At 38.0% G+C, this 23,641-nt stretch overlaps 4 protein-coding genes across 6 annotated transcripts; 1 reads left to right on the top strand and 3 right to left on the bottom strand.

The window, feature by feature from the left end:
- Nucleotides 1–3,969: 3,969 nt before the first annotated feature.
- Nucleotides 3,970–9,069, bottom strand: LOC109180070 (phosphatidate phosphatase PAH1-like). Of its 3 annotated transcripts, none has more exons than XM_019329580.1 (11): nucleotides 8,759–9,069; nucleotides 7,017–8,560; nucleotides 6,314–6,912; nucleotides 6,150–6,223; nucleotides 5,953–6,037; nucleotides 5,715–5,801; nucleotides 5,434–5,506; nucleotides 5,234–5,277; nucleotides 5,028–5,156; nucleotides 4,842–4,943; nucleotides 3,970–4,287 (listed from the first exon to the last, which is right to left on the bottom strand). In XM_019329580.1, exons 2-11 carry the CDS (start codon nucleotides 8,362–8,364, stop codon nucleotides 4,228–4,230), a joined length of 2,601 nt encoding a protein of 866 aa, XP_019185125.1. In that variant the 5' UTR covers nucleotides 8,365–8,560; nucleotides 8,759–9,069; the 3' UTR covers nucleotides 3,970–4,227. The 3 variants fall into 3 exon arrangements, with proteins under 3 accessions (XP_019185125.1, XP_019185134.1, XP_019185118.1); XM_019329589.1 differs by having other exon boundaries at nucleotides 7,017–8,384; XM_019329573.1 differs by having other exon boundaries at nucleotides 7,017–8,552; nucleotides 8,759–9,068.
- Nucleotides 9,070–10,723: 1,654 nt separating this feature from the next.
- LOC109186196 lies at nucleotides 10,724–12,964 on the bottom strand. The gene is made up of 3 exons (XM_019336130.1): nucleotides 12,770–12,964; nucleotides 12,580–12,667; nucleotides 10,724–12,477 (listed from the first exon to the last, which is right to left on the bottom strand). The coding sequence occupies exons 1-3, from the start codon at nucleotides 12,962–12,964 to the stop codon at nucleotides 10,724–10,726; spliced, it is 2,037 nt and encodes a 678-aa protein (XP_019191675.1).
- A 3,101-nt stretch (nucleotides 12,965–16,065) lies between these two features.
- LOC109180062 (protein GPR107-like) lies at nucleotides 16,066–17,802 on the top strand. The gene has a single exon (XM_019329562.1). It carries the CDS (start codon nucleotides 16,181–16,183, stop codon nucleotides 17,480–17,482), a length of 1,302 nt encoding a protein of 433 aa, XP_019185107.1. The 5' UTR covers nucleotides 16,066–16,180; the 3' UTR covers nucleotides 17,483–17,802.
- A 1,686-nt stretch (nucleotides 17,803–19,488) lies between these two features.
- LOC109180054 lies at nucleotides 19,489–22,732 on the bottom strand. Its single transcript, XM_019329551.1, has 6 exons — nucleotides 22,465–22,732; nucleotides 21,370–21,505; nucleotides 20,486–20,573; nucleotides 20,307–20,354; nucleotides 20,026–20,141; nucleotides 19,489–19,908 (listed from the first exon to the last, which is right to left on the bottom strand). Exons 1-6 carry the CDS (start codon nucleotides 22,661–22,663, stop codon nucleotides 19,773–19,775), a joined length of 723 nt encoding a protein of 240 aa, XP_019185096.1. The 5' UTR covers nucleotides 22,664–22,732; the 3' UTR covers nucleotides 19,489–19,772.
- Nucleotides 22,733–23,641: the final 909 nt, after the last annotated feature.

Below are 23,641 nucleotides of genomic sequence, written 5' to 3'. Positions count from 1 at the left end.
CCTTCATTAAATTAAATATGTTTTTGGGTAATGATAAATTATACTATTAACCCAAAAAAATACGATATTTCGGCCCAAGAGGAAAGTCCACAAAAATAGGAGTCACCAACCATAATAAAGGTGGGACAAAATACAAATAAGCATAAAGCAATGCAAATAAAAGAAGCCAAAGTAACCAGGTTGGCTGGCCTAAGTGGCCGTAAAACTACCAAGGAAGATCACCATCGACGATCTGGGATCCAGGCCCGGTAAAAGTAATCACAAGTACTGAGATTATTACTTTTAGTTTTTTTTTGCAAACAAAGAAACATTCATTAACTTAAATCAGAAACCAACACATTACAAATGATAGAAGGAGGGTTGTAGAACCACTCCGAGCAATCAGGCACAGAACTAGACTGCCTAGCAAGGACATGGGCCGTCTGGTTCGCTGATCTTCTAGCAAATGAAATAAACACATTACAGAAGTCCTTTAAGAGGTGTTTAATATCTTCAACAATGAGATGAAAAGAGGACACTCCGGCTTTTGAGTTAAGACTTTGAACAACTTGCAGAGAGTCCGATTCTACTTGAACATTGTCCATGTTGTGGACCTTTAGCCAGCTTAAAGCTTCCCGGATCGCAATTGCTTCGGCTTCCCTAGGAGTAAAGATACCCTTCCACTGTTCCCCCCTTGCTGCAATGAAATTGCCTTCCTCATCTCTAATCACACTGCCAAGGCCCATAGCTGCTTCCTGGATATTTATCGCGGCATCCACATTCATCTTAAGTAAGCCCGGTTGCGGTTTTGTCCACTTCTGTATTGTATCGGAATGGCCATGTTGTGGAGCGAGTTGTAAACTCTTAGCTTCAGTCCACTCGCTCAGAAAACCCTTAGCACATCTAACAAGCTGCTCTTCACGAGGGATTGTTGAGTTGTTCCACACCTTATCATTCCTATGGCGCCAGAGTTCCCAACAAATAATTGCAAGTAAGCAGAGATAATCTTTATTCATCCTGGCCATGTTATGGTTGATCCAGGCCGAGAAGGAGAGTTCCCTGGCATCACTAATATGCAGGCATGAATGTCTCCAGCATGCTTTAGCATAAATACAGTCCACAAGAAGGTGATAGATGGACTCATCTGAGCTGTTGCAGAGAGGGCAGATAGCATGGCAATCCACTCTTTTTCTTCGTAAGAGATCCTTCGTGGGTAGGCTATTTGTGCATGCCTGCCAAAGGAATACCTTGGTTTTTGGTGGGATCTTCAACTGCCAAACTGCTGCCCAAGGTTGCGCTTCCGCATCTTGCAGTTCTCCTCGTATTGCCTTATAACAACTCTTCACCGAAAAGCACCCGTCGTCGTCTGCTGACCATATGGATCTGTCGTGACACTGCTGCTTTGCAAGAGGGATACTCATGATTAAATTGGCATCCCTGGGAGAAAATATAATCCTGATAGTATCCTCATCCCATCTGTTCTCTTCGGTCAACATAAGATCTGCCACTTTAGCATTTTCCATAAGAGGGTAGGGAAAAGAAGTTACTTTGGGGTTGGATTTGTCGGGGAGCCAATTGTCTTTCCAGATACTGATTTGTGCTCCACTGCCCACACGCCATCTGCTATGCTTTCTGATGATGTCTTGAGTTTGAATCAAACTAGACCAAATGAATGATGGATTTTGGCCAGCTTTAGCCTCCAAGAATGATGATTCAGGATAATATCTTGCTTTAAAAATTCTCGCGGCTAAGGAGTTTTGGTTGTTTAACAGTCTCCAAGATTGTTTCGACAACATAGCTAAATTGAAGTCCCTAAGATTTCTAAAGCCTAGCCCTCCCCACTTCTTTGGATAACAGAGTTTTTCCCAAGAATGCCAATGTATGCCCTTATTCTCACTCCTACCCCCCCCCCACCCCCCCCCACCAGAATGAGTTCATGATATTCTCAATCTCTCTACACAGACTCACAGGCAAGAGGAAAACACCCATTGCATAGGATGGAATGGCCTGGATGACACTTTTTAACAAAACAGCCCTCCCCGCTCTAGATAAAAATTTGTGGTGCCAACTATGAATACGGGCTATTATCTTCTCCTTAACAAAGCTCAGTACCTCCCTCCTATTCCTACCCACCTTCATAGGCAGCACCAAATAGTTTCCAGCTCCCCCCAACCTACTCACACCCAGAATGTTGCTCACAGTGTCCCTAATACCCTCCCCCACATTAGCACTGAAGCAGATAGATGATTTTGCAAAGTTCACATATTGACCAGAAGCACTGCCATAAAGAGAGAGAAGATCATTCACAATGTTTGCCTCAACCTGATTAGCCTTAAAGAAAACGTAGCTGTCATCAGCAAAAAGTAAGTGAGTGATTGAAGGGGCAGTTCTTGCTACCTTAATTCCATGGATCCTTCCTTCGTTTTCACAGCTCGTGAGCATGGCACTAAGGCCCTCTGCAATAAGAAGAAACAGATATGGGGAAAGAGGGTCCCCTCGCCTAAGACCCCGCTATGGAGTGATGGGGCCGATTTCCTCTCCTTGGTTTAGGACGACAAAACTTGTAGTAGTCACACATATCATCACTAGGTTCACCCAGCGTTCGTCAAAGCCCAGTTTAAGCATAATAGCCCTTAAAAGTGGCCACTCCACCCTGTCGTAGGCCTTGCTCATGTCAAGCTTCAGAGCAGCAAATCCTTCCCGGCATTGAAATTTCCTTTTCAGATAGTGTTGCATTTCAAATGCCACCATAATGTTATCCGTGATCAATCTTCTCAGTACGAAGGCGCTCTGCTTATCTGAGATTATTACTTTTAGTAAGTATGCAACTATCAACGGACTTGACGAGTCTTTACCACTATCGGTAAGATGGACTAGGTTACTGATCGCAAAAGTATTTACGAGGTTGTCTATACCACCATCCCCACTTTTTAGTGGGTAACAAAAATCGGACTTGATTTTCATAATCGGCATAGGTGGGTCAGGGTATCACTTCACCGATGATACCTACGTAGTAATTTGTACTACCGTCCATATACATTTAATAAGTAGGTAACTATCAACATACTGGATGAATACTATCATCGGCAATGTGGACTAGGTTATTGATCCCACCAATAACTACATGGTACTACCATCCCCACTTTAAGTGGGAAAATGTAACCGGGTTTGATTTGTCTTTACGGGTATCGCACGGGTCAGACTATTTTATCACTTCACCGCTGATGCTTACAGGTGGCCTAAGCCGAAAACAAGCAAAATTAAATATACTTCATAACACAAAAAGTAGACACACTTTATAAGATTAACTTGTGTTTGGGTTAGAATGAACAACTTTATGTTGTTATTGAGCTAGCATTGCTCATTTGCTTGTAAGCAATAGGAATAGTGAATCTTGCATATTAGTACATTTGGATAGAACAAGGAAATGACACACTTTAGCACAATTTCAAGCAATTCTTCATTTCACAATGGACTAAAGTACATTTTTACCTTAGTTTAGCTTCCAATAAGCATTAGACCTTCCTATATCATTTTACCTTTGTTGCATATTCTCTATATCTCTTTATTAGTTACAATTAATTTAGATTTAACTTAATTATTTTCACTCAATTACGTTCCAGCTAGTTTTACAAGAATCAATCATAACTAGTATTTATCATCTAAGTTTTTGTGACTAAATACTCCGAAATACTTCAAAAGTCCATAAATTCAACTAAACTTAAATGTTGCAATTAATATCTAAAATGACTTACCCAAGAATATACCTTACAAAATGCAAAATGGGACAGATGAAATATTTAATTATATTTTATGATTTTTTTTTTAGCAACCTATATTTTATGATTTAATTTATCTCTAATTTTTCATTTATTTTATAGTATTTGTTTAAAAATTCCTCAATTATATTTGTCGATTACCAACTTTCCAATAAATCATAAAAGTGTGATTATGAGCTTTCCCGTAAATCAAAGTACTAAGTGGCTTTAGTTGTTGAAACACATGACTACATATAAAGTTGTAGACATTGCATTATTTGACTTATTGATGACTTGTATTCATAGAAGGAACAACATAAGCCTGTTTTTGGGAGACAATATGAATATCCTTTATGGTCACAAAACTGGGCATTATATACTATACTAGACTAGACTAGAAGTGCATCAATAATGGTGAGTGGCATCCTGCACTGCTGAAGCTATCTCTGTCAAAACTTCAAATACCTTCTTCTTCCTACCAACCAAATCTCTACAAGCTACCGAGTTCTGGCAGTGGCATTTTCCAGTAGTTCCACGAGTTGTAATCTTCCTGCAAAATCAACATTTGCACACGGTTGTTACAAAGGCGGTGGGGAGTAGAAAACGCATCCAAGGACTCAAAACAGTAAGTTCAAGAATCAAAAAGCCGGCTCGTCTGGTAAAAAAGCTTATACAACAAGATTATCGAGAGATTATAAGATTAAAGGATCAAATTTCGACGTGTTTGGAATATATTGTGTGTAACTTTACCAGACAGGACTATATATAATTTTAGGCGCAAAATATTCTGCAACTTTCAGAAGCATTAGGAAATGATTGTGTTTACTCACAGTTATGTGGGGTAATGGGCAAATTATTATGTGGACCATAACAAAAAGTACATATTTAATATACTAAAAGTACATTACTCGTGTACTGAATGTACATTTACATTCAGTACTCAAATAATGTACTTTTCCTGAATACAATGTACATTTTTAATATACTAAAAGTACATTATTTGTGTACTGAATATACATTATTTGATAGTATTGTCCACACAATAATGATTGGGGAGAATGGTAATAGAAATGTCTGAAAGTCCGCGGATATGGAATCCCTTACCTGTTCAACCATCGATGTTGGGGGAAACATGTCGTTTACCAAAGTATGTAACGAAGTGTATGATTTGACGTCGATTCGGTGATGACTAATAGCTACCTCACCCTGTAAAATTCGTTGAACTCTGTTAGTAAAAATGAAAGAAAAACCCAGAAAAGAGTTAACAGCGTGCTGAAGAAAGTACACTACCTTTGGGTTAATTATGAAGATCTTGCCCTTTGGAATTCCAATTTTTCTATAGCTAAGTTCATCGGTGTCTCTATTTCCAAAACCTGCATAAAACGGGTTGTAATCTGGAGGGAAAAGAGCTTTGATATCCTGCAAATATTTTTAGTATCAGAATGGCCCAAACGTTTAAAGAATCAAAGAAGAGTTGTCCAAGTCTAAATACCGACCTCTAAACAGGCAATCTTGAATTCATGAGGAGCTCTTCTTATCACTGCGACAGAATTTAGTATGTTAAGTTGTAGCATAAAAGAATCACACACACCCAAATATTACCGTTGAAATTAAAAAAAAAACAAAAAAACAAAAAAAACAAAAAACAAAAAAAAACAAACAAAAAAAATCAAAAACTCGATAGAGTATCTGTTACCTTCTCTGTACAATGAAGGAAATAGACCATCGGGTGAAATAACAACTGGCCCAATGGGCAAGGTTTTCCCGTCCTACAAGCATTCAAAATGTTTCCCAGTCAGCATAATTTTTTTCATAATGTTTACACACAGAACAACCAAAGAGGCAAAAACGGAGAACAGATCCACACACATCTTTAAAATAAGAAAAAGGGGAAAAAGTGGTTCGTTAAACGTTTCAGTAACCCTTTTTTTTCACTTAAAAAGGGGAAAAAGTGGCACATTTCAGATGATGACATACCTGTTTTAAATTGAACAGGAAACTTTTGGTCAGATATGCTTGGACAATTGCTCGTGCACTAAGAAAAAGTAGCTGATACCCATTTTCCTGCAGTTTTCCAGGTACTATTTTCTCAGAGAAATGCATCCATTTACAATACTTTGTCATCGAGGAAGAGTAAAAGTAGGACGTAAAAATGTTTCTTATGTGAATGGTGTCAATCATTAACAAGTGATCACCGAAAAGAAGCGAAAAATACCTTAATTGCTGAGAAAAGTCTAGCAATTCCAGAATGCGTCCAATCCTTCCCGACCAAAGGCATGAACTGCCCAAGAACATCAGACCTACACATTTTGGTTGCCGCTTATAAGCCATTTCATCACATTTTTACATACAAAGTCCTCTTAGAAAATAGCATAATTTGCTGATTATAGAAAGAAATCCAATTGGGCTTACTTGGTAATGGTACCATCAACATCAGAAATCACGATTCTTGCATTCCACTTCCACAAGTATATATGAGCTTCAACCTATTTCAGAAACCCAACTAGCCACGTAAAGAATCCAGTTGGATGGAGTACACAATGTAACAAATATCAAGCACGTGAAACCTCACATACCTTCTGTACTCCTAGAACCCTGGTAGAGAAAATGAAGACCACCATATTTTGCCCATCCTTTAGGTTTAAAGAGTCAATCTGTTCAGAGGTTGGAACATTAGTTCTCACAAGTTGTTTCCGAGGAGATAGTTTGCCTCCTCGGGCTGTTGGACTTGGATCTGCAGCCTGGTTCTGCAAGCTACTTTCGGAATCAAGAAAAACATCCTCGTTTGACACATTACTGCTAGTATGCTCGAGTGTCTTAACCCTTCTAAATGGAATTGGCCAGAGCCTCCAGCGCCGTCCAGAAGCAGACCTCTCGATCCCAGAATCATCTACCCGTGATTTTGGAGTTCCCCCGTGCTCAACAGGAATTACATCAGTGTATTCAATAGGTAATTCCAAGTCATAAGCAGCCATCCCGAGTATGATTGAAGCAGCTTTTTCCCATGACAAGTATTTCCCCTGAATTCTAGCAACCAAATTTTCATTCTTGATTATTGATTTTGCAGAATTTTTAAATTCCATCTCAGATATTCGATTTGCATTGAAGACTTCTGCAGCAGCACCCGAACCCATTCCAGGATGAAGAAGGTGCCCACAGAGAGCAATCTCTAATCCTGCATATACAATTAGACATAGAAGAATATGCATTAAGAAGATCACCAAAAGTCGAATAAATGTGAGTGAAAAAGTATAAACATAATCAAGGGACTGATCATACTTGTGCTTTTACACTGAGTGCACTCATCTGATCTTGCCTGGCTACTTTCTAATTCTTTTGCATCTGGTGTTCCCTCAATCTGTTTCTCCGAGGCTTCACCATTACAAACAAAACGTACATGTGCCCTGTCAGAATCACTATTATCAAGGGTTTTGGCTTCAACCTGCACATCTGACAAAGGAGAACTGCAAGAAATATCACAACTAGAAGGTAGCCCATTATTCTCGAATTTTTCAGATGACCCATTTTCAGTTCCATTGATTGCTAAAGGGCTCCTTGGAGACGCTATGTCTGATAGCTTGGAATCATTTTCAACCTGCAAGGCGAGTTCTGGAAGTTCCAAACAGCTTGCAAAGATATCGCCTTTCTTGATGCCTGATGGTGTGCTCTCCCCACTCTCATTCCTAAGAAGCTCTTGATCCTGAGCCTCTACATACGATGTTTCTTTGCTAACTTCTAACAAGTGATCTGCAGGACCGTGCTCACTGTTTGAGCTGCTCAAATTATCAGTGGAAGGAACTCTCTGTGTAGATATTCCCGTACTGCTCAAATTATCAGTACCCCATTTAACTTTTGCAGTGTTAATTTCGGTATTAGTTTCACAAAAGTCGGTTTCTTCACCTGGGCCAAGATGAAACTGAGGTGTAGCCAACTCTACATTCTCTGTATTCCTTTCAGAAGACGAGATTGGTGCTGTCAATATGTGGCCATCCACGCTTACTAAAACAACTTCCGAGCCAGAATTTTGAGATTCCAACACTTGCTCCACAGTTTCTAAATTCTCATAGAGACTGGATTCGTACCCTGATAAGTCAATCGAACCGTCAAGAGAAGAATCCACATCATCAAGCTCATAAAATCTCCTGCCAGACTCTGTCCTATCAAATCGATCTACCCCAAAAGCGAGACGCTCATCTTGCATCTCTGACTCGTCATCATTAGGCTCGGGTCTAGAATGCACCCCCGGACTACTTTCTCCGCCATTAGCATTATCAATACTACTGCCCTCTCTCGAACCATCAAAACTATCGGTATCCTTCAAGAATTCATTTCCCTCATTCTCCTTATCACTGTCAACTTCCCTGATAAAATAGGCTTCCCCAGAATTGTCCAGATACATGTGAAAATCAGCCTCGACGCCATTAACTTCTATCCTAACCTCCTTCTCTGCCCCTTTAAGAACGCCTTGAAATTTCCCAAACCGAACATACCAAGGCGTGCTCCTGAAACTCCCATCCTGCTGTTTGACAGAAATAATGTCAACAGCCCCACCAAAAGGATGAAATGGGGTGGCAACAGAGTACACACCTGCAGTTATAATGCTCCCAACTTTTCCCACTACATTCATCTGCTCCACCAAGCAAGAAACTAACACACACACAATAAATCAGTCCCCAAAATGGTGAATAATACCCCACAACCCAGTCACCAATGCAATCTTTATCAATTATAGAACCTCCCAGAATCTAATCTAAACCAATTTATTCCCTAAACACCCAATTTGAAATCTCCCCAAGTTCTTCTCAAGGAAGATATCTGATTATCTGCACACAACAAGTAACAAACACAAATAAATGCAGCAGTAAATTAAGTAAACAAACCCCAAAGCATGCAACTTTACATCAAGATGCTCAAAGATACGAAGAACCCAAGGTAGCATTAATTCCACAAAAATGAATAACAATCCAAGAATCTTTTAAAATACCAAAAAATATAATTAATAAAGGCTTAAGGGTTGATACCAAGTTCTGTAAGCTACAATGGCCGGCGGATCGATTCGATGCACCCCTCACGCCACAATATCACAACCGAAAATCTTTCTACTCTGAGAATTCTCTCTTTCTCTTTCTCTCTCTCTCTCTCTCTCTCCCTTGTATATATATAGGGAGATTCCGCCACTGTTATGAGGCTATCTCTCTACTTTCTCTCTCTAGAAGGGGTTGGGAATTTGGGATATATTGGCGATGTTTCTTATGCGAACGGTAACGCAGTGAAGTACTTTTCTTGAAAATTAATGGGGAAAAAAATGGATTGAAGTGAAATGTTTTGGGACAAAGAATCAAAAATTCCTTTGTAATTAAATTCGCATTTTCCCTGCATTCAAAAAAAAAAAAAAAAAATTCGCATTTTCCCTGGAATTGGGTTTCCTTGAAAAGCCCTCTGTTTTTACCGGAATTACAATTTTGGATCGCAGTAGCAGAATGGTTGGAGGGGGTTTTTGGGAATTGCAAGGCGAGGTCGCCGTAATGGAGTTGAACGTTTGAAGGAGATGAAGCTTCCCAGTTGTACTTTGATCTTTATCGCATGTGACCTAACGACTATACTATTTTTTTTTTTATTCTTTTATTTTTGTATAGTTTTTCCACGAGCTTGATTGTATATTACATTCCAACTATTTTATGCACAAATTGCAATAAATTTTGTCAAATTGATTTATGTGTATCTCATTCAGTTAACGATGCTTGAAGTTATTTTTAATTTCATTTTCTAAAATATTAAGTTTAGTATTAGTATAATAAAATTTATATATTTAGAAATTACACTAAAATACTATCGGAGTATAAAACAAAAAAATTAAATTTAAAAATAAGTAAAAAATAATAAATAAAATAAACAAATAAGATATAATTTATTTGATCAATAAATAGTAAGTATAACAGATAAAATGAGACCGATGAAGTAATTCAAAACCAAAATATTCAATGAGTATGGATGCAGTTTTAATTAACTATCCTTTGTGTCATGTTTTTATTTATTTATTTATTTATTTATTTATTTTGTAACTGTAAAAATTTATAATCATTTCTTGAAGATGTGCACTGAGTAAACATTATTTACGTGTAATAATTTGCAAATCACACAAAAAAAGTATATCACATTAAGAATATTATATGTGATGAACTAGATTAGGCAAAAATTAAACATGTGACACTATAGTATAAGAACCATGTTCCTTCGCCCATTTCAGGACTCCATTGTGCAATATTTGTGGGCAAAGTTACTAACAAGCCCTTTTTTTTAGCATGAGATAGTAAGTATTAGGTTCAGGTGCAAGTATAGCTTCCCATGTGGTTGTGTGGTTAACGCACATTAAGTACGCAAACTATGCAACTTAAGCATACAAACAAAGCACCTTAAGAACACAAATCACGCGCACCTAAAGCTTTAGGCTGATGCACCTTAAGTACACAAACCACGCACCTTAAGCACACAAAATGACGCACCTTAAGTTTCACACAACTGACACACCTTAAGCATACAAATCACGTACCTTAAAAAGGAAAATAACGCATCTTAAGAAGAAAAATCATGTACCTTAAGTTTTAGGTTGACGCACCTTAAGTTTCAACACTGATGCAGCTTAAACACACAAACCATGCACCTTAAGAAGGAAAACCACGCACTTTAGCAACCACACAGCTGCAAGGGAATCCATATATATATATATATATATATATATATATATATATATATATATATATATATAGTTTGTATATTATTATATTGATCATTCTATTTTTTTACTCTGTGTTTACCTGCAAGTTAAGTTAATTGCACAAATTTAAAAAGTTACGGGCTTAATTACATACAAGTGAAGAGATGAAGGGTCTAATTGGAGTTTTTGTTAGTTTATGGGGTTAATTGTAATTTGACTGATAGTTGAAGTGCCTTTTTTTTTTTTTTTTGAAATATGGCGTACCAGTATATTAATTCAAAAATTGAATGATAGAGTCAGGAGGGATTAAATCCCAGTACATAGAATGATCCTGATCATGGGCTAATCTAGCAAGAGTATGCGCATGTAAATTTAGAGTTCTTGGAATAAAACTAAGCGAACAAAAAACGAAACTATTAATAGCTATCCTGCACTGCTCAATCACAATTCCAACATAAGATAAGTTCGGTGTAGTTACTGCATGAACCGCATTCCTGAAGACAAGACAATCTGTAAGAATATCGACCTCGTTCTCGTTTCGGTCTTTAAGCCAGGACAAGGCTTCCTTGCATGCTAGTGCTTCTGCCATAAGAGGAGTTAAACACCCCGGGAGTTTTCCGTTTGCCGCTGCTTTGAACAAACCATTCGGATCGAGTAAGACCGCCCCATAGGTTGCATCTCCCGTCCCCGGATCGTATCCGGCGTCGACGTAGCACGTCGTCCGCCCGGCTGCCACTGTCTGCACCTCGCCGGCCGGTGCCGCTTCTGGACGAGAATGAAGTGCCGTGTAGCTCGCCTCCCCCGCAGCTGCACGGCGCCACACCACCTCCGGCCTCCGTACCGCATGTTGCCAGACCGCCTCGTTTCTGGCCATCCATAAAAAATAGAGGACCCCCACAACACGTCTGACCTGTTCTCCTGTGAGCATATCCATAACAGTCATAAGCCAGTTCGGGAAAGATGTTGAAGAAATATTCATAATAGGCAATCCCGAAATATTCCACACGGCTCTAGAATAATCACATAAAACTAATGAGTGCATAACATTCTCATTTGTAAGACCACACAACATGCATGTTGGGTTCACATCTACCCTCTTTATAATCAAATTTGTTGTGGTTGGGAGTATATCACACACTGCTCTCCATAAAAAAGTTTTCCACTTAGGGGGGACTTTCAACTTCCACAATGTAATCCATCTATCAAATTCTCCCAAGGTGTGATTAAATTCTCCCATTAGACGCCTATAAGCATCTTTTACAGTGTAACAACCATTCGCATCATTATGCCAATACCATGTGTCTTTATAGTCTGGGCTCACAGGTATTCTCAAAATACGATCCACATCCTCAGGCTCAAATAAATCTGTTAAAATATGAGGGTCCCATGTTTTTGTTTGCTGATCTATTAAACCTGCAACAACTGCATCTCTTAATGGTTCAGGCATTACTGTTTGAACCAGTGGACTAGGATTATCCTGCAACCACGGATGACCCCATATCAAAGTCTCCTGGCCATTTCCAATTCTCCTGCAGACGTGGGCAACAACAAAATCATGAGCAGCCATAATACTTCGCCAACAAAAACTGGGATTATTTCCCATCGTTGCATCAACAAAAGAAGTTTTAGGGAAATATCTTGCTTTATATATTCGTGCTGGCAGAGATCCTGGATTTGTTAAGAAACGCCATGCCTGTTTACCCAACATTGCCAGATTAAAATTCCTCAGATCTTTAAACCCCAATCCACCAAACTTTTTAGGAATACACAATTTGTTCCATGCTTTCCAGTGGATTCCTCTGTCTGGCCCTTTCCCCCACCAATACCTATTCATGGCCCTTTGTACCGACTCGCAAACTGATTCAGGGAGCAAAAAAACACTCATTGAAAATGTGGGCATAGACTGAGCCACACTTTTCAAAAGCACCTCTTTGCCAGCCTGTGATAACAATTTCTTGTTCCACGAGAAAACTCTTTGTCTGATTTTTTCTTCTATATAAGAGAAAACAGCCCTTTTATTTCTCCCTATAAAAGAGGGTAACCCCAGATATTTTTCAAAGTTCCTTGCTTGTTCCACGCCCAAACATTCGGCCACCTCTTATTTCATCTGTTCCGCAGTATTCTTACTATAGCATATATTAGATTTACTATAGTTTACCAACTGACCAGATAATTCCCCATACCTCTCCAAACACCGCTTAACCACCATAGCTTCCTGGACATTTGCTTTAAAAAATAATAAACTATCATCAGCAAAAAATAGGTGTGATATTGGGGGGGCTCCCCTAGCCACTCTACAACCGTGAATAGATCCTACTGCCTGCTCTTTCTGCAAAAGCATGGATAAACCTTCAGCACAAATAATAAATAAGAAAGGTGAAAGTGGATCTCCCTGTCTGAGACCCCTTGTTGGTTGCACCTGGCCTCCACTCACGCCATTGACCATCACAGTGTATGATACAGTGGTAACACATGTCATTATCAGCTTAATCCACCTTCCATCAAAACCCATTACTTCCAGCTTGATAGTTGAAGTGCCTATTTGACCATTATCTCTAATTAATTTGATGATAATATCCCTAAATTTAACACCCGTTTAATATAAATTTTAACGAAAAATTACATGTGGTAAAAAATGAAAATCAATGTACATATTTTAGTCAAATTAAAAATCGAATATTAAAAGAAATACTAATTCAATAGTCATATTACCCTTTGCGGTATTAACTCTTTATTTTATATTTTATATTTCTCGCTAATGGCCATTTGATGGGGTATTGAGCTGACCAAATATTCCTATCGATGGAATTTTGGGACGTGGTCAACATTATTTTGTGGAGGATGTGAAAGACATGTCTCACAATGCTGAGACTAGCAACGACTATTTAACTTTCCTAACGGCATATAAAAGGGATGAAATTATTTTAAGAAGGCAGCCATAAATGGAAACATTTACAGGGCATTTGGTTGGAGAGGGAGAATTATGTGGGAAATGAATTGTAATTCTATGGAAGTTTAATTACTGGGAATAAAGTGAGAATTTAAATTCCAGTGTTTGGTTGACAGGAATAGAATTACTGAGAATTTCAATTCCAATGTTTGGTATACATGGGAATTGAAGGGGAATAAGTAGTATAAAGTCAAAAATGTCCATTATTGTTGTTAGACATTAATTTTAGGTTAAAAAGGGAAGGGGTAATTTTGACTCATCACTATCTTTTTTTCCCAGGAATTAAAATACCAGGGAGGGACATGGGATTTTAATTCCATGAAAATGGGGGAATTGCAATTCCATGGAATTGCAATTCCATGGAATTGCAATTCCCTCCAACCAAACTACGGAATTTAATGGTCTTTGGAATTATGTGGAAATTAAGTGGGAAGGGAATTTAAAATCTCTCTAACCAAACACCCTGTTACGGTACCTTATATCCTCACATTTTTTCAAAAGGTTGAACCCCAATCCCTTCATTTGGGAGGATGTAAATCATGGTGACTCAATTGAACATGAACTACAGAATTTGTGTACAAGGAACCTCCCACACTGCCGCTAGTGATACTCGATCACTAATCATTCTTCCAAACTTTCACCTCTATAACCAGTTGAGCTATCCATACGGGCATCTTAATCCTTAAATCCTCACATGATTGAAGTAATGGCGTGCAGGGAAGCCCTCTTGTGACTGAGACATTGCGGAACCATCACATTGAAACTTGGGTCAGATTGTGCTAGTGCCATCACAACACTAACACAGAGTATCAGATCCTACACGGGCTACATTACCAACTCTTGTGCTTATATTATGGCTAGTTTTGATTATTTAGTTTATCGTTTAATTAAGAGATCATCGAACCTGTTGGTTCACACACTTGATATGGCAACAGGCTCTCAGTTTAACTCTCGTTCAAATTTTATATTCGCAGGTTTGGAAGTAATTTGTAAAAGAAATGTGTATTTTACACTTTGCACGTTTAGGAATAAATACATGTCAGTATTAAAATTACTGAATTGTCATTCTATTTAACATTAAATGAACAGAATAACAAACGAATGATTAAATTAAGCAAAAACACAAATTCTGAAACTATATTAGATCACCAAAAGTCATTTAAGACGAAATTAAAAAATAATAATTATAGTCGAGGACCATTTTAAATATTAACTCCTAAATATGTAATCTACCACTATCGATTAAAGAATTCGATTATAGAAACAAAAAGAGTACTAGAGGCCTTATATCTCGTTTCACATTCTTTATTCCCTAGTTTTGTGATGGGGTTAAAATACCATTATATGTGATATTATTCAAAAAGAAATTTAATAAAAAGATTAAAATAAGTCATTAAGCTTATAATTTATGTACAGTTAGATTAATTAACTTAAAATATATACAATTGAACTATCAAATAAGTAAAATATATATAGTTGGGACATTTTTTATTTATTCCGATGCAAATTCACTTAAAAATATTTTAATTCTTCATTCCAATTAGCATGGTGGAGGAAAAGAAAACTCTTACAACACGTTTGGTTCATAAAATAAATTTTAAGGGGATATGAATGCTATTTTAGTATTAATCTATTTTGTGAATCAAATGTGATGTTAGTACATATCATATAAGTAATAAGGATGACTTATATTGGAGGAAAAGTTTATCCCAATTATTTTGTTTGTTTGATGGTTCAATTGCAAGCATTTTAAGTTTAATAACCAAAATCTTTTTTTTCCCCCTATTACACAAAAATTATAAATTTCAATAACCTATTTCACATTTAAAAAATTATTTGATTACTAAATTACTTTTTAAACTTGTCAAGCACCTTGTGCTCAGATGACACCTATGTGACTCCTTTTAAGAGAATGTCACAAGTCTTCAACAGTTTGAGAAAGTCCTGGTGGTGGGATATTAACTATTTGGCCTTTAACAGTTTGAGAAAGTATAGAGTAGATACTACCTTGTAATAGAGTTAATAGTATTAAAAAAAAAAAGCTCATTTTGTGATCAACCTATAAATAAATAAAAAATGTTATCACTATGGGCCCCCACGTCCCGGTCCGACAGAGCATATAATTGATGTAAATTATGGTAACTCAGCTGAACACAAAGGCTAGATTTTTGCTTACCATGCACACGGAACATCCCTCACTTTGAGAGGTTGCTCATACACTGCCGCTGGTGAGACTCGATCTCGAATTATTGTTTTCAAATTGTATCCTTGTGACCAATTGAGCTGTTCATACAGGTAAAACATAAATTAAGAGGGTACCGATTTTTAATTAAAAAATATCTTAATTATAAAGGTAAAATGTCATTATTATAGAATTAAATTGAATGAGACTTTGAATCTGAAGGCCTAGAGCTGAAATAACAAAGAATATTACTTTCTATTAGCTTTATTCATTTATTTGGGTAATTAATTTTAAAAGACAAATATTCTTAAAATAATTTCTATTTGTCGCTCGTTCATCCCCTACGATTTTCTTTCATTTTCCCTTTGAGTAATTTTGGGTCTAAAAAAGAAAATAGTTTTAGATCTGAATTAGTGGGGTGTGAAATACCAATTATACCCTCAGATCTAAGCTCGCCCAAGTCTAAAGTAATCTCCACGCTGTTTCTCCCTTCTTTATCTCCCCGTCTCTGCTTCCCAAACGCATTTCAGCATTTGCTTTTCTTTTCCTCATCGCCGTCGGCTTGCAGGCTTCGCCGCCGATCTCCGCCTGCGAGAATGACGAAACTACCCTTGATCCTCCTCCTCTCCCTCTCCATTGTCTACCTCGCCGCCGCCGAGATCAAAACCCTGAAGATCACTTCAGATTCCCGGGCGATGATTCTGTTCGAGCGGTTCGGGTTCACGCACACGGGTCACGCCTCCATAGCCGTCTCGTCGGTGGCCGTGTTCTCCACGCTCGCCGCGCCGGAGCCGTCTCACCTCGGCTTCTTCCTCCTCTCGCAGGAGTCGCTCATCCAGGTCCTGCTGGAGCTCCAGCAGAACCCGCAGTTCTGCGTGCTCGATTCAAAGTATATAAACCTACTCTTCACCTTCCGTGACCTATCCCCGCCGCCGAATTCCTCTTTCAACCGCTCTTACCCTATCACGGCTCCCAATGAGTACTCTCTCTTCTTCGCGAACTGCGCGCCGGAATCTAAGGTCTCCATGGAGGTCCGTACCGAGCTCTACAACCTCGACGGTCAGGTCAAGGACTATCTCTCCGCGGGTCTCACTCAGATCCCTACTCTCTACTTCTTTTTCTCCCTAGTTTACTTCGGATTTCTCGCTTTCTGGGTGTACATCTGCTACACCAACAAGACTTCAGTCCACCGGATCCATCTCTTAATGGCGGGTTTACTCATCATGAAGGCCTTGAACTTACTCTGCGCCGCGGAGGACAAGCATTACGTGAAGGTGAGCGGAACGGCTCACGGATGGGATGTGTTGTTCTACATTTTCCAGTTCATTCGCGTGGTCTTGCTCTTCACGGTTATCATCTTGATCGGAACCGGGTGGTCGTTCCTGAAGCCGTTCTTGCAGGAGAGGGAGAAGAAGGTGTTGATGATAGTGATTCCCCTGCAGGTTTTGGCCAATGTGGCCTCTGTGGTGATTGGGGAAACCGGGCCTTTCATCAAGGACTGGGTTACATGGAACCAGGTGTTCTTGATTGTAGATATTGTGTGCTGCTGTGCAATTATCTTCCCGATTGTATGGTCGATTCGGGGTCTGAGGGAAACATCAAAGACTGATGGGAAGGCTGCCAGGAACTTAGCGAAATTGACTCTTTTCAGGCAGTTCTATATTGTGGTGATTGGGTACCTGTATTTCACTAGGATTGTGGTGTTTGCCCTGAGGACCATTGCTGCTTACAAGTACCAGTGGGTGGCGAATGCTGCAGAGGAGATTGCGAATCTCGCGTTCTACTTAACAATGTTTTACATGTTTATGCCGGTCGAAAAGAATCAGTACTTTGCTCTTGATGACGACGAGGAAGAGGCTGCAGAGCTGGCTCTTCGCGATGAGGAATTCGAGCTTTGAAGTTGGAATAGCCATGGCTAATCTCATTTTACACTTGTGTGGCTCTCAACCCTGCAATTGTGAGTTGCTCTGTGACTGTGAGGTGGTGGTAGCTAGATTTGCTGTGTTGAATACTTGAATTCCAATTGTCTATTTTACCATCTGTTTTGTTTTTTTTTTTTTTTTACCCTTATTGCCTATCTTTTTTTCTGATTATAATAGCTGTGAAGTTAAGTAAGGAACAACACCCAGTTTTCAAACTATGACATTATTCTCATGTACTCAAATTGGTTATGGAAAACCTCACTGTTATGAAATGGTAGTGCCTTGTCTTGACTCTCTTGACTAGCTTTTCTTCTGTCTTTTGTGCTGTGTACTTTTGGATAGGTTTAAAAGGATTATTGTTTTGGGTTATGGAAGTAGTTGAAGAGTGAAATGTCCATTCCTTTGGAGTTTTGCATGATGGTAAACCACTCCCTGTCTCTTGTGGTTACTGAGATTTTCAAAGACTACTGTCCTCCATTGAAATTGGTTAATGGCTGTGTTTTTACTTTGCTAACTTCCCATCTTCCATTTTATGTTTCTGTGTTCTTGTTCTTGACTGCATGATGCCAACCACATCTGTTTTGCATGTTTTATAGTTGTCCTTACAAAAAGTTTACTTTTTTTTTTGGGGGTGACGAAGAAAACTCGCACTTACTATCCAAGTGGAACCTTAGCGGTAAACCAGCTTAGGTTGTCCATTACCTGAGTAGGACCTTAGCGGTAAATCAGCTTTAGCTTAGGTTGCCCTAACGGGATCTAAGTGGTAAACTAGCTTAGGTTGCCCATTATCCAAGTGGAACCTTAGCTGTAAACCAGCTTCGGTTGCCCATTACCTGAGTAGGACCTTAGCGGTAAATCAGCTTTAGCTTAGGTTGCCCTAACGGGACCTTAGCGGTAAACTAGCTTAGGTTGTCCATTACCCAAGTGGGACCTTAGCGGTAAACCAACTTAGGTTGTCCATTGCTTATCAACTCAAATGTTACAAGATCTTTGCCAATCTTATTTATTTGCACTGCTAATGTGGTCAGACAGTTGTTCTGTGTGCCTTTGGTTGTCTTTACAGTTCACAATAATGTTTTGAGAAGCATTGCAGGTTCTTTATCTTCTTCTATGTGCGTTTGGTTCTCCATACGGCCAAGTTAATGTTTATGCAATGAATGTAAAGAATGTCTTTTTTAAAAAATGGGATTTATATTCTAGTGATTTTTTTTTTTAAAGTTCTTTAAAAAGTGGTGATGAAAAATGAAAAAGTTTTAATGCTAGCATAAAACGCATTTTTAAAGGTGTATGTATTTAAGAAAACTGTGAAATTAAAATTTTACATTTTAGTTAGAATAATATCGGTGATATTAGGATGATCCAACTACTTTAATCACACCAATACTTTTTTCATGTATACTGTCAAATAAAATTAAAATTTATAGTAAAATTAAAATAATACTTTAATGTGGTAATAATGATCCTATTGTACCAAATGGCTTATGATCCACTGGTATCGAATTGTTCCTCTATGTGGGAGGTTTAGGTTTCAAACCTTAGTGTAGGCGTAGTTTGTATGGGTATCCCCCTTTGTAATAATATATAAAATGATCCTATTGTGTATAAAATATAATTAAAATGATAAGTATTATTATAATAGATTTAATATTTGTAAAAAGTTAAACTAAAACAAAGCTCATACCATAGTCCACAATCAATAAAATTTGCATTGTAAATCCTAGTTGACACATTATGTACATATAACTATCATATTACATGTTAACAATTATTAAGTCAGATTCTGTATATATAATAAACACATTTTGTACATGTAACTAACATATTATGTGTTAGCAATTATCAAGTTATGTGTTAATTGAATGAACATAATTTTGTATCACAATTCATAATAATACAATATAAACCCTGATCCATGGTATAACAATTCCGATTAAAGTGGTAAGTGATCTAAAAGCTTCAATTATTCTTCGAAAAAAAAATCATTTGGCACAATTTGAGTATTTTAAGGGTAGATGAGTTTCAATAACTAGCAAATAGAACCATTTTCTGAACTTCATGGTTAAAGCACCCTAAACCAAATAGTGTCTCTTTGCAGTAGAAAGAGACGTGAATTATAACAAAAAATCAGCACCACCAAGTCCCTAACCCCATCTCTCAAAAGGTTATTTCAACATTCTAAAAGGGATCAAACTACACCAAGATGAAAACGGTATTTTCCCTCTGAAACATTATAAATGATGTAAAGGAGCTTATAAAAGGGGAGCTGCTAATGCAGAATTCGAATGCCAATTTGGCTATTGAGACAGAAGCCTCTGTTCTTGGTGATAAAAGCATGTGAAGCTGAAGCTCGTGATGGGAAGTTCACAACAGCCATCCTAATTGCCTCCTGATTTTCTATAAATCTGCAATACCAACCCCGCCACCGCAACCAAAAATGATCCATTTCAGAAAGGGCACATGAATAAATGAGAAAAAGGGGAAAGAGGGAGCAGTATGTCTACGCTTCCAGAGTACTCTACCTTGGTTGCAGTGTGCGGAAAAACATTGAGATGGAAGATAAATCATACTGGCATCCAGAAAGAAAGCGTTCCACATCATCCATTTGTGCATTGCGAGGGATCCCTTGCAGTAAAATCTGAAAAGAGGGTAAAACAGAGACAAAAAATATGGTTGTCATTACCCAGCCAAAAACACTAGGCGTGATAAAGGCAGTATCACTGCATGAGATTTCAACTTCTTAAATAAAAACAAACTAAGACAAAAGGCATTAAACATTGGCGGGATAATAAATTTCCCTTACTGATTTTCCGTCATATGATTTTAGATTCTCCCATTGTATACGATCAACCTATCACCAAAGTAATTGGAAACTGTAAAGTTCTTCAATGAAAAATGAAATCTTACCTGCTACCTCCCAATGAAAGCCAATTTAAAGAGAAAAAATAAAAGTTACATATCAGCAAATGCATAAGAAAATACCTTAGACAGTCCACCTTGCCGTGTGGTCTTTGGAGTTACTGCTCTGACTGCAGCTGAATAATCCGTTTGAGAAGGGAATTGGATTACCCTGTTCACATGAATCAAATGCAAATGTTAACAAAAACCCTCTGAAGTGAATCCAAGAACTTTACAGCATGAAGCCCTGATTCTATCATGTCCAAATTTGTAAACCAAGAAAGTATGTTGGTAACACACAATCCATCATGAAATGATGATTAAATAAAGCACTTGGAGATGGAGTTTCCAAATTAACAAGCTATGACTCCTTATGTTCGGTGGTAAAAGTAAAACCCCATTTTACTAATAGGCTCAAGGAAAAATAAATGAAGGGGCCTAAGGAGAGTCAAACCCGGAACCTCGAGATGTCAAAAGCATGCCCTACCAATTGAGCTGGGGGTGATTACTTGGTCATGTTCTCCACAGTTAATCCAAGTCTTTAGGTCAAAGTCCACTATTCTCTAAAGGACAAAGGAGGAAAATACAGTAACAGACAGCCCAGGAATGTTGCACAAGAGAGGAGCATAAAAGAATGTAGGGAAAAAGCCATTGGGAAGGCAGTGTAAATGGAGGTTGGCACTATCAACAAAAAGGCAAGCAATAAGCAATCATGAGACCTTCTCCTTCCCATCTTTCAGACTCCCAACAATTCTGGAACACTGCATCACCACAGATAGCCTACTTCTGTCTAACAGTCTAACACCATCTCCTTAAACCTTTCTCTGAAAATTTTTCTTACATCATGAAACAGCAAAATATAATAGTGGCTTACTAGAAACTTTCCTACCAATGAATCAAAGAATGTATAATCTCTAAAGAATGGCACACTGAAATATTTAAAGAGGGAAAGTGCATTAAGAAATTACGCTGCATTTCCATTGAAGGTTATGTTGTAATCAAACTTGATATCTTCCAAAGTCAGATTAGAGTCTCCAATCATAGCTATAATGTCACTCTTAGTTGTAAACCTTCCAACTGAATTTATCCTCCCATACACTTTACCTAGAGACAGAGAGAGAGATTTAGACACATATATGTAATTATACTCTGCATCCGTCATATAAAAAGTGGACAAAGTAGAGGATTTATATCAGAAGTCAAAGATCAATGTGACCCTTTCCTTGTAAATTACATCATTTGGGTTTTAAAAATTTAAGGTTGTATGGATTAGATTTCTTTAAAGCAATTAGCAAATAGTATAAAATCTGATTGCCACCACAACTTTCACAGTTCACCCTCAACCTAATATCCACTATGCATTATAAAGTAAATCAACCACCCATTTCCAAAGAAAGTGAAAGAAATTAAGAAAATAAGGCATGGGAAAAAAGGATTAGGAACCAGCTTTTCTTCCCACCAAATTTAGCATTAGGTATCAAAGTCTGTCTAAAATTTACATTCGAAATGTTAAAACCTAAGTGAGAAGATGTAAATTATTACGTACTCCCTAGTTCCAATTATGGTTGATTTCCAATTCTACACAACTTTGTTTTTGTCTCTATACACATTCATTTCAATTGAATGGTATTTTCATTTTGGAATAAGTTGAACATTCACTTCAAAGTGAAGTGAACATGAAAGTCCATTAAAATTGATATACTACTAGGAATTATATTGCTCCAAACTCCATAGAAGCACAATATAACATTTAGTGAGCAGAAAATTTGCAATAAATTTAGTTTAAAAAATTATAAATTTTAGACAGTTCATGGGCAGCAGGCAACTCCATTCACTCAAGAAAGTTTAAAATTTTCAGGAAGTCCAATGCATACACAAGCTGCTTCATATATGACAAGTAGGATAAACAATAACATTAAAACAGTAACTTCCACAATTTATGCAAGTACTGTTGAAAATATGCAAAAACCCTAAACCCCACCTCATATCACCAATCACGTTGAAGAATTAAAAAAATAAAAATAAAAATTGAAAGAGTTAGAAAACGATAGATTTGAGATGACCATTTGGTTCGAAATCTGGAATCGGTCTGGGAGGAAAGTTTCCTCGCTGCGGCTGCCGTGGTGGCGGTGGCCGCGGAGCCTCTGCTTCCGTTGTGAACCGTCTGGAAGTGTCGCGGAGGAGCGTGGATAGCCCTTGATTTCCCAAACATGCTTGGATCGAACGGCTCGACTTCGCAGCGTTTCTGAGGAGGCTCGTCATCTTGGAAATGGGAGAATGGAGAAAAGTTTTTTTAGCCACTCTGGATCCAGGAAGACGGTAATGGCAGTTCTCACTTCACTAACCTAATCATCATCAAAACGGCGCCGCTTTGATTCGATCTGAAATTTTAAATAAAAGTATTAGAAAATAAACCCAAGCTTTGTAACAGTGTGGCCCAACATAAGTGGGCTGCTGCACTACATAAATTGAAATATTGCATTGTTCAAACCAGCTTGATGAAAAAATCAATCTTGTTATTACTTTATCCCTTAATTGAACCGGTCTGATGCGAATCAATATGATACGGATTTAAACGTGCCTCCTAGTCTGACCAAAAAGGAAATATTGCATTGATATATGTTTATCCCTACTATTTTCATATCATTGTTCCAATTGAATCTCCAATTCCAAGAAACCCCCACACTCCTTTACTTATTACGTCACTATCAACACATAAGCTAAATCTTTATGCTGTTGGTGAGACTCGATCCCTAGTCATTATTCCCAAACTTCATTCTTGTAGCTTGTGAGATTTGATCCCGGGTCAATGTTCTCAAATTTCATTCCCGTGATTAATTTAGTTGTCCACGTAGACTACTATTTTGATATATGACTCTCCAAAATAGGAGGTCAATAGGTTGAAAACCGATACTAATATGCTACATTCTAATAGAGTTCTACATTGTAATATGGGAAAATCAACGATTTGGTCTCTCAATTGTTAACGAAATATCAATGTAGTCCCTTAATCGCATAATCATCGATTTGGTCCCTCGAAATAACTGTTTTTAGTTGATTTAGCCCCTCCGGCCGTAGTCCGTCAATAATCCGGCGATAGCTCCGATTTTCCCTAGGCAATTTAGTCTTTTCAGACCATCTTCTTCATCCTCCCTGACCAAGCTTCACCGGAAAACGCTCGTTGGACGAAAAATGGAGCCAAGTCCATCTATCACGAAATCTGCCGCTTAGCCCGTCGGA

The sequence above is a fragment of the Ipomoea nil genome, unplaced genomic scaffold, assembly GCF_001879475.1.
Source record: "Ipomoea nil cultivar Tokyo-kokei standard unplaced genomic scaffold, Asagao_1.1 scaffold0188, whole genome shotgun sequence".
NCBI lineage: Eukaryota > Viridiplantae > Streptophyta > Magnoliopsida > Solanales > Convolvulaceae > Ipomoea > Ipomoea nil.
This window is presented reverse-complemented; position numbering and strand designations above follow the sequence as displayed.

Coding starts and splice junctions, on each gene's coding strand:
- LOC109180070 (XM_019329580.1), bottom strand. CDS start 8,364: ATGAATGTAGTGGGAAAAGTTGGGAGCATTATAACTGCAGGTGTGTAC. Junction 6,913..7,016: donor CACTCAGTGTAAAAGCACAA/GTATGATCAGTC, acceptor TTGTATATGCAG/GATTAGAGATTGCTCTCTGT. Junction 5,507..5,714: donor TCCTGTTCAATTTAAAACAG/GTATGTCATCAT, acceptor GAATGCTTGTAG/GACGGGAAAACCTTGCCCAT.
- LOC109186196 (XM_019336130.1), bottom strand. CDS start 12,964: ATGGGTTTTGATGGAAGGTGGATTAAGCTGATAATGACATGTGTTACC. Junction 12,668..12,769: donor TTTTGCAGAAAGAGCAGGCA/GTAGGATCTATT, acceptor GCAAATGTCCAG/GAAGCTATGGTGGTTAAGCG. Junction 12,478..12,579: donor TAAATCTAATATATGCTATA/GTAAGAATACTG, acceptor CCTCTTTTATAG/GGAGAAATAAAAGGGCTGTT.
- LOC109180062 (XM_019329562.1), top strand. CDS start 16,181: ATGACGAAACTACCCTTGATCCTCCTCCTCTCCCTCTCCATTGTCTAC.
- LOC109180054 (XM_019329551.1), bottom strand. CDS start 22,663: ATGACGAGCCTCCTCAGAAACGCTGCGAAGTCGAGCCGTTCGATCCAA. Junction 20,142..20,306: donor AATCATATGACGGAAAATCA/GTAAGGGAAATT, acceptor CCCTCTTTTCAG/ATTTTACTGCAAGGGATCCC. Junction 19,909..20,025: donor TTCCGCACACTGCAACCAAG/GTAGAGTACTCT, acceptor TTGGTATTGCAG/ATTTATAGAAAATCAGGAGG.